Genomic DNA, 10,796 nt, shown 5'->3' with positions numbered 1-10,796 from the left:
CGACCACGCTTAAATTCATTTACCCAGTTATAAACCGTTGCTAAGGCAGGGGCAGATGTGCCATGAACTGAGTCCAATTCATTTTTTATTTCATATGGAGTTGAACCCTTTAAATGAAAATGTTTGATTACCGCTCTGAACTCGTTTTTTCCATTTTCCTTAACGAACAATTTTTTTTTCAATTGGTTATAAAAACACGTAAACTCAGAAGATGTGGACTGTGACTGCACCATATATCTAGTCGGGAGTGGTGCTGACTGAAAACAGATGATTTGGAGCGATTCGCGCGCCATCTGTTGGTCATTCTAAGGACTTATTGAACTACCCTCGTAAGAAAGATATACTAAGTTTAACTCTTCTCGAGTTTGAAACCTGTCTTGACTTTTTTCTCCAAACAAGCCTCATCTGTCGATGAAAGTTGACACTTTATTTGCACAATCCTCCTGTTTTTCACTGTATTTTCACTCGAGGAAGAAAATAACTTGAGGACTCGGAGGAACTCCCACTGAACAATTATCCAAACTTGGTCAGTATTCGAAAAAAGTTCTGGATAGTTTTCATGGACTTACGATGCAATGCAAAAACTACTTATCCGATAAAACAGATTATTTAGTGAACTCAGGTCGTTAAACTTTCGCGAAACTTTTCGCGTTTCCAATTCCCGACTCTTCAAAAAATTGTATTGATGGAGTTTAACTTCGTAGGGTATCATGCAGAGTTAAGCTACGACAATACAAGTTTAGAGAACCAGCAAGTTTTGATATCACTCCTAAGGGCATGTGACAACCTATCACGTGGTCAAATACACGTTTTATGCTCGGCGGCTTTATAATTTGAAAAAAATATATATTGTGTTAAAATTTTGTGAAATGGTTTAAAATGTATAACAGCACGTATTTCCGGCGCATTTGAATTTGTAGTTTGTTTAATCAGCGCGATGTTAAACATTTTTATTTTGGAATGCTACTGAGAAGAGGGATTTGAAACCCTAGCTGAAGTAAAATTAATGAAAATGCATTATTTAAACGATATAAAACCATTTTCTAAACTATCAGCTAAATATATTAATTTTTCTGAGTATAAAGTCGCCGAATATAATAACATGTAATAATTTGTCACGTGACAGATTGTTACATGTTTTCAATTGAATATCAAATCTAATTTGTTTTAATGAAAGATACTGAAACGTATATTCGCTTTTACTAAAATCCAATTTAAATGAAGTCATTTTGTCTGTGTTTTAATTAATTTGCTTCTCAGCCACTGAAAACGAAGCAACAGATATAAAGACTTGTGTCAGGTAAAATAGTATCTATCCAATTCACTTTATCATAATTCTACTGACTATTAAAAAATACTAAAAAATTAACGAAACGAAAATATGTTTGAAAATCTAACTTTTGTTCTGGAAACAGTACTCTTTCCCCTAGTCATGATTTTCACATAATTAAATAACTATATGTGACATTGTGAATTTTAAATTTCATGGAGAAATAAATGTCACGTGGAATTATTTAGTATATATTAAAACAGTCATGATATTAATTCCACTTTCTTATAAGAAATATACTCTTTAAATATTTGTAATTCAAAAATGATTTTAAGTCGAAATTTCTTCTTCGATTTCATTTGGTAAACGTCTAAAATAAAACAGAGTTAACAGCCCAAAATTGTCTCAAAAGAGGGTGAATAGGGTGTTTTTTTCACTAAAATAGGTGAATAATAGGGGAATAATTCGTTTTAAGTCAAATTAATGTATAGGTACTATATTGAATTCAATGTCAAACGCTCAATATTTCAGCTCGAAATATTTTGCATTTTTAACCAACAAATATTAATTGTATATCAAAATAAATGAATTTTCCAAAAGAGATGAATTTTCAATGAAATAGATGATTTTTCAAGCTAAAAAGAGCTAAAAAGACGCTAGCTAAAGCTAAAGCTAAAAAGACGAATTTTCAACAACAAAGTTAATTTTTAAACATTAAGTTGAATTTTCAACTAACAACGTTTAATTTTTAACTAAAAATGTAATATTTAACCTGTAGCGGCTCGCGTGACATCACTCTACAGACATCATTAAAATTTCCAAATTGATAATGTAAATTTAATTTCTTTACCTCTAAACATTATGGGCACCTGTGGATTGTTTGCCGAAGTAGTTCAACTAAGTAGTTAAGTTTTTAACCATAAGATATTCATTATAAATAAAAAATATAACAGTCTTTTGAGTTATACAAATTAAGCTTCAAATGAAAATTGTTGAATTTTCGTACTGCCTTCTATTAATTCAGTTCGAATTTTAGTCAAACAATTAGAAAAAGGGAAAGTTTCTTAAAACAGGGGAAAGGGGGAATTCTTCCGAAAAAGGGATAAAGGGGGGAATAGGGAAATGAGTATGAAGCCTGTATTCAGGTGCTTTATTGGTAAAAATAAAATTACACGCGTAAGTCACAAATTGTCACAAAACCTGCCCCTCCCTGGCACGGTGACATGATTTTTGAACGGCCCCTAATAATATTTATTCAAAGACTAACATATTGAGGATTTATCGAAACCTAATAGCTCAGTTAACATGATGTAGTGCATTGATTTTTTCTTTTTCCTAAAGTATAATTGACAAGCCCGAAATTTCGTATTCGATCTACATGGGCCATGCCTATATTTCAAATATCATTCTCCCCCAATATGGAGGGTAGTTCTCGGCAACGTGAGCTGCATAATTTAGGCATAAAATGGAATTAAGTGCTCCTGTGCATATTTCCTCGCATTATGTGTAACTATCTCTGCGATTCATAAAATATAATTTGATGTTGAGAATAAAAGATCATCTTGGGGAAACCCAAAAACATTCGTAATTTGTACAAAAAATACGAAAATAATTAGAATGAAAAAAATGATTGTTTTCAACTATCGTTTTCTATCATCGTTTTCTAATTTTTTTCAAGTTTTAGTTTTTATCTTTTTCCGTCAATTTCATTAAAAGTTTTGTTTGCATACACGAAGAGAAATTTCAGTAGACTAATTCACGTCACTACTCCTTGACTTTATTATGCTTTGGCGCGAGCAGTAAGATTTCGGAATCCTTGTTTTTAAAGCATAGATCTTGAAGCTTCGCTCCTTTGTTCTCAGGTCTCGAATTCTATGATGACCGCAGATGATATTTTTTAAACTATTTATCCTTAATATTCAGAAAAGCCGTCAAATAAAATAATTACTTAAGCAGGAGAAAATGAATAATTGAAAATATAGCTAATAAATTTCCAAACCTGGGAAAGTGTCCTCGTGTGTGCGTTTCATTCATTAAAATTTTAAGTGTTTAAGGTTTAAAAAATATATAATATGCAATTATATGTTTAAGAAACTTAATGCTTTTTAAATGTATCCCTCCATACATGTCAAATACTATAAAATTAAGAGCTGTAATACAGTTGTTACTTCAACGTCCTTCCCGATGGTGAAAAACTTTTTTATTTTTTGCAGAAGTGGAAAAAAGTGTAGGTGCGGCACCAGAGGCTGGATCCACAGGGAGACCTCGGGGGTCGGCAGCCTCTCCTGCCCCCTCGACACCGTCGACCCCCGTGATAAGTAACGCCCCAACTTCCACTACATCATCGTCTTCCCCTCTCACACAAACATCTGCTCTCGTTGCCAGTCACGACAAATCAGTACTACAGGTAAGATTTTCCAAATCATAATATAAGCTTTTCTTTATATGTGTTTTGTATCTGGATTCAACATTTCCGGTATAGAGTAGTCGTTAGAGACTTATACGTCTCAGCAAGCTTTGATAGTCACTCTTGCCTCGCATGAGTGAATGCAGAAGTTGGATAGCGGTCCTTCAATTCCCAAAGTACTCACGAGTCCTATTTCTACCCAAGAGACGCACGAGGATTTCACACTGTATTCGTGACTGTAAAGCATAACAACGTTTTTCAGGAAATGAGCTTTTCTCGCTTCTCCGAAAAAGTAATTTTCCACTGGAAAATTGTGATCTTATTTTTATTTCGAGTTTTAATGTCGCTTGGCGCGAGTAGGCACACGGAAAACCTTTGGGCATGAAATATATAAAATTATGTATACTTAACAGTTTTTTATCTAGTCTATTTTGAGAAATTAAAAAAAAAAAGAGTAATCGATAAAAATCGATTAAAATAGCATTTATTTCAATGAATTACAACATTTTTTAAGATCATTTGTTTTCAGTTCATTAGTTATCCGAAGAATATAGTACACGACATTCTTTTTTATCTAAAAAAATTAAATAATCATAATTTTTTGCATTTAAACGTTCAAAAGTATCAGGCAAGTTCAATTTTCTTTAAGTAGTTCTTCTTAAGATGTCCTTTGGTTACTTCATATTGCTAAGAAATTACTTAAATATTTCAGCTGTGCTAAAATGATTTTTACTATCGTGAATTCATATTTTCAATTCTAAACAAATTTAAATAAGGTTGTATTCTAAACAGGAAAATAAGAATTTCGCTTAATCCTTTAAGGTATGAACAAAGAGTATTTTTTAAACAATTATATATTAAACTGTGGGATGATTACAATATTATATATTAAAAATGTATTATTCCTATGATCACTGTTTACTCTTTACCATTTCAAGAGTTTTCATATTTAATAATATATTTAATGTTTTAATAAATTAATATTTTCAATGATTCAACAATACTTGCTTCAATGTTTCTAATGATTCCTAATTTTAATTTCTTCAGAATTAAAAATAGGAATTCTAGATCGAAAAATTATTTCGGCACAGCTAGAATATTTTAATAGAGCTAGAAAATTTAAACGATTTCTTATCTATACATAAAGAAACCAAAAGACAGCTCAGAATAAAATACAAAAAAAATACAAATTTCCAGCCCTTCTTTGAGATTATATTAATCCCAAAATATTAGGCTGTCTAAATTTTAGTGATAAAAGCCAAGTTTTCTTAACTTTGAAGCTCAGAAACCATAGAAAGCTCATGGCTCATGTTCTTAAAATTATTTCTGAATTACAAACAAATGTGTTGAACCGCAAAATGCTATAATTCGTAAAAATAAATGATGTTTTACTCGAATTTGATCGCTTTTTCTTTTCTTGTTGGACAATGTTTCTAAATATACTTTTGAATCAATAATCCTCGTTCAATAGCTGATATTTTATCGTTTCGAATGTATATACTACATAATTTATAACATCACTATTCAACCAAATAGTCATGCTGTAAACTCTGTAGTTTATATATGAATTTATGAAATATCTGTTGTTGAACGAATTTATTCATTGAATAGAATATCTATTGAGAATGTATAGCATTTATTATCAATGTATGAACTAGTACTATTCATATCTGGCGCAATTTTCTACAAAAAGGGGACTTTTTATCTTTAGAATAGAAAAAAGTCATTTTTCTCAAAAACCCGTTGCACGATTTTTTTCTTCCTCGATTCAAAAAAATAGTCGAGGGGCATTTCTGAAACAAGTACAAAAGAGACACTAGATATGCAAGCACTATTGGTTGAACTTTATCGAGATTTATAAAAAGATCTAAATTTAAATAGTCAAAGCAAATCTCCTGAAATTTGTATGTTTACGTTTCTTTTTGGTTTTCACATTCCAGATAGTGCTATTTGCCGAAAATATTTTTAAAGTTACAAAAAAAGTTGTTCTAAAAAGCTTGGCAATTTGGATCATACATCTAGAAATAGAAATACTGAAATGTAAAATTAATTATCTGAAAGAAGAAAATAAAATAAAATTTATCAGGGCGACAGGTTTCGAACACTCGAAGCTCAAACTTCGTACAATTTCATGGAGATTGAAGAAACATAAGCCGGATACGTTACTACCTACTTAAAACACATTAGATACTATTGGTATTTTTTGATGTTTAAATATTCCGTAAAAAAAAGTATGAAATATACGTTTTGAATAACCGCATTTTTTCCGTTCCAATAGCAGAAAATGTAAAAGGCAATATAGGAATAGTCTCAATTCGATCTATTTTTGTGTGAAAGCTGTCAAAAAAGTTGAACATAGCTGTCAATTTCCTCGCATTAAGCATAAAAATGCGAGAAAATTAGTGGATGAAGGCATCGATAAACAACGAAAACGAGAGACGCTTTCGTATTAATATATTATTTGATTAATTATTCTAAATTTTCAATTAATTATAAATAAAAAATCTTACAGTTTCCGCCAGAGTAAAATTAAAGATCTTTGGTAAAATAAAAATCTCTATGTAATTTTCAATAACAGGAAAGTGATTTTACCGACGCATGATATGTTCACACGCTGCGACTCAATTTTCCCTTCTGAATGTAACATTCGTTCGAGGGAATGTGTAATTTTATTTTTATCGAGTGTGTGATATTACAGTGCTGTTCGAGGGTCCTTTTATTTACAACATCGCTAGTGGATGTAATTTCACATACTTTTGTAAAATCACACAGTAAAGTGTGGGATATTTACAATGATACAATATGTAATTTTTCGAAACTTTGTAATTTTACACGAATCTTTTTTTAAAGTATAACCTTGTGTGAAGGCAATTAAAAAAGTTTATTTCATAAGAAATTTATAAGTGCCTACCGACAGCTTCGGTACGACAGAGACCTACATTATCGGAATGGCGCAAAGTGGAAAACCGATCCTTACCTCAAAATAGGACACATGCATACAATTTTTATTTAGCAGAATACAATTTTTTGTTATTATACCTAAAAAAAGAGTTCGGGGATGTCCGTAATACTTTTTTATAGCATCCCCGAATTCAGTTTTTTTTTTAAATTTTAATTTTTGTCGAAAAAATCTGGGGGAACTGAACCCGATTTACCAAACGACGCCCTTAAAGTTCTTCTCTTAAAGTCTTGCGTGCCATATTGTAACAAATTCTAGCTGGTATTACTTACTAGTAGTTTTCGGCGCTTGTGTTAGCGGCAAGGCACGATCGTACTTGAGTGGGCTAGCCTCGGGTGACTCGACTAATTAAACTACGTAAATCACGTAAAAGAGGGAAGATTCTGACGAGAGTATGACAGCTCTGCAATCTGCATGCAATGGTAGGAAAAGCATAGACTGCATTAAAAGCTAAAAGGACAAGACTCTGAATCACAACACTATTGACAATTTTTCAAACACTCTTTCAACGATGTAACTATTTGGCTGCTATTCCAAAAAAATGACGCTATAACCCTACTATTTTCTAGACGGTTGTTCGCTAATGAAACTTTTTGTACTCTGCCTTTCAACATATGTTTTCACTTCTTCGCTGAGCAGCTTAAATAATATCTCCCTCATCTCGAAGTTCGTTGTGTTAACATATATACTTATGTATTTGACGCGCTGATTACGAAAATGATAGTGAAAATTGGCGACTCGGCGATTTCCATGGTGAAATTGCGAAAAAACCATAAATAATATGGTTTTTTTGCGTTTATCTCAGCCAATATGAAAAATCTCGCAAAATGTTTCCAATAAAAGTTGTAGATCGTACAAAAATACACGGGAAGGTTGGAGTATTTTGAAAAGCATTTTTTCCCTATTTTTTAATTTTTTAATTTTTTTTTTACTTTTGTGATTTTTAAATATATTTTAATTTATTTTAATGAGAAATTCTGAGTATATTCTACTTATTGTCTTGATTGTATACTCCTTATAAGTTTTTTTATAATAGTCTGCTGAGTATATTTAGTGGCAAGGGTAATATGCTTTTATGTTAGTAATTAATGCTTTAAACGGATCAGCAACTATTTTCTTTACGCGTCGCCGCCACAAAAATTCGCAGAGATGCTCTGCAATGTTGCTCTTTCGCACTCCTCCTCGTGAGAGAAATCGTCGCATCCACCGTCAAGATGACTCGATGTTTTGTGTGTGCGCTCCGGAATCGGGATCCACAGATTGTTCAGAATGATTCACAGTTTTGTGGATAAATCCATGATCTTCGAGATTAACGCATCCCTTCCAACAATCGGTGTGGATTTCTGTCCCTTCCGCTACATGCTTTTTTATTAGTGCAATTAAAGTAGCCTGATCTCTCTTATTATCGGGACAGATTTCCAACCGATAGTTGTAGGAATGTCCTCTGTGGATCATTCCGAGAATCCATGATCCTTCTGCTACACGTCCTCGCTCATATTTTCGACGGCCGATTTTGCACTCATCGATTTCAACAACTTCATCGACACCGCCGATGCGATCATCCTCTTCGAAGTTTCTCTCAAGAGCAAGCATGCAGACCTCTATACAAAATAAGAAGCGGTCTGAAACTGTTTCTCGAGAAATCGATTGATTGTTTATAATGCTTCTTTCCCGGATCGTTTGTTCAAAATTAAAATTTAACGCAAAACAATACGTAATGAGCATACAGACCGCTGCAGAAATGCGGCACCTCTCAAACCACGTGTTTTCTGCAACGGTAATACTGTGACGATATTTGTGCATTTTATAACAAAGGAAGGATCCGCAAAAATGTTCAGACTCCACAAGGCGGGAAGGCACCCCTGTGACTGGTCACAGAAATAATGTAGGGTCACACCCCAGCCCCTTTTCCCACGCGTCATGGGGGCGGAAAGGCACTCCTGTGACTGGAACCAGAAAAAACTTAGGAAACGGGTTCAATTACGCGTATAAGACGGGTTGCTGACACTGGGGGATGGTTAACACTAGAAAACGAAAAGAGCATGATTTTTATGGTTTTTTTCATAAAAATCGAGATATCACTAATTTTCTCGAAAACTATCACTCATACAAAAAAATGTATCCTTCAAAATATGTGTATTTCTTTAAGATCTACAACTTTTATTAGAAGCATTTTGCGAAATTTTGCATATTGGCTGTGATAAATGCAAAAAGTAACATTTTTTATGGGTTTTCCGCGATTTCACCATGAAAATCGCATAGTCGCCAATTTTCACTATCATTTTCGTAATCAGCGCGTCAAAATACATAAGTGTACGCAGTGTGAAGGAAATCTTCACGTTCACCTATTCGGAACTTTATCCAAAAATTTCAAGGAATTTCAAGAAGTTTCATGTGGTTTCGAAGTTTTCAATGAAATTTTAAGAGATATTGCAAACTTCAAGATAATTTACGTTACTTTAAAGTATTTCAAGGATGTTTACCCGATCTATGTGATTTCACAGGATTTCTAAGGACTTGAAAGATTAACATTTTCTATAGAATTCAAAGATTCGAGGATGTTTTACATGATTTGATTTAGTGTCAAGGATATCAAAGGATTTCGAAGTTTTCAAGGATTCAGAAAATGTCAATGGACTTTAAAAATGTATCCAAGGTATCAACCAAATTTACAAGATTTCAACAGATTTCTAAAAAATCTTAGGGAATAAATTAAATGTAATTTCAAGAAGAAATTGACGATGTCAATAGATGTTAAGGGATCTGAATGGGTTTTAAGGATTTAGGATTTTAACGGATCTCAATCCTTTTAGGGTATGTAAAGATTCGAAAGAATCCGTGCGATTTATGGTATATATATATGTTGTATACTTGAATTAGAAAATAATTTAACCCTCTATTAAACATTTAAAAACTAGCATCATCGAAATTTCGAATAACTATTTATTTGTTAAAAGTTTTTGAAGATTTAAATTCGAGCGAAAATGAGATTCTGAGAACTGAGAATAAGGAAATAAGTATTTGAGAATAAGGAAATAAGTATTATCAGTTTCTTTTTAAAGTTATGTAAATAGAATTTTCGTAAGTTTCTTTAGAAAATTAAAAAAGATTTTTAAAGATTTCAGATTTTTCGAAAAAGAATCTAGAAAATTGTGAAGAAATTTTTTTAATTTCACAGGATTCTCAAAGGATTAGGCAAAATCCGAACTAAAATTCTTTAATATCTTGTAAATTAATCCGAATTTTTTCCAAAATTTATCATTTTTGTTGCGAAATTCTAAATTTTGCCTTAAAATCTTTCAGATTTTTAAAAATCACTTAATGAATCTTTTTCAAGTTTCTTTTTGAATTAATTTTGTAAATAAAAATAATTTGAAATTTCCCCCTAAATCTGAAGAAAATTTTATTATCTCCTTGAAACCTTTCATAATTTTAAAAAAAGCTTCTAAATTTTGTTTCGGAATCTTCAAAAATGTACATTTTGTTTGAGACTGGATTAAATATTTTCAAAATTTCAATTATTTTCGAATGTTTTAAAAAGTTCTGAAACGTCTAAATATCGTTTGAAAAAATTCAGTTATCATAAAATTGTAAAAATCCTGCGAAATAAGAAAAAATTGTCTAAGAATCTTCCAGATTCTTTTTCGACATATTTTGAAATCCTCTGAACACATAATTATACTTTTAAAATAAAACCTGAATCATTAAGAATGATTTCAGAAATTGTATTGTTGGCGCCGGTAATTTTTTGACGGTGTCGGCAGTATATATACTTCGTGAATTAAGATATTCTAAGCTTCCGTCCATAATTTCATTTTTCTTATCTCTTTAAAAGTACGAACAAGCTTAAAAATGTTTAGAAATCAATTTTATCATGAAATGCAATTCCTTAATTGGAATTTTTTTACATAATTATGGTGCATATATTCGTAATCTTTTTTAATAGATAAGCACACTGAATGCGTCTACTAAAAGTTATATTCAAGCAGTTTCGCAACCAATCAGGTTTTCGACGACAATGTGTCCCATATTTTCGAGGTATTTGTAAAATCACTTATTTACCAGGTGTATACATATGAAACCGGTATTGCCATCTAGCGACCAGTAGGCACACTTGTAGGCACTGTCGGAACTTACCATTTGTGCTAATTGGCGTATTG

At 31.9% G+C, this 10,796-nt stretch overlaps 1 protein-coding gene across 3 annotated transcripts in view; it reads left to right on the top strand.

Annotated features, from left to right (window-relative positions):
• LOC117169703 (dystrophin, isoforms A/C/F/G/H) overlaps nucleotides 1-10,796 on the top strand; it is a 747,733-nt gene that overhangs the window by 205,496 nt on the left and 531,441 nt on the right. For all 3 annotated transcript variants that reach the window (XM_033356199.1, XM_033356198.1, XM_033356200.1), the window contains one exon: nucleotides 3,484-3,677. In XM_033356199.1, the coding sequence (XP_033212090.1) occupies nucleotides 3,484-3,677 (194 nt within the window). The remainder of the gene's footprint in view (nucleotides 1-3,483; nucleotides 3,678-10,796) is intronic.

The sequence above is a fragment of the Belonocnema kinseyi genome, chromosome 3, assembly GCF_010883055.1.
Source record: "Belonocnema kinseyi isolate 2016_QV_RU_SX_M_011 chromosome 3, B_treatae_v1, whole genome shotgun sequence".
NCBI classification, from domain to species: domain Eukaryota; kingdom Metazoa; phylum Arthropoda; class Insecta; order Hymenoptera; family Cynipidae; genus Belonocnema; species Belonocnema kinseyi.
Note: the sequence above shows the minus strand (reverse complement) of the source record. Positions and strands in the feature narration are given on the sequence as shown.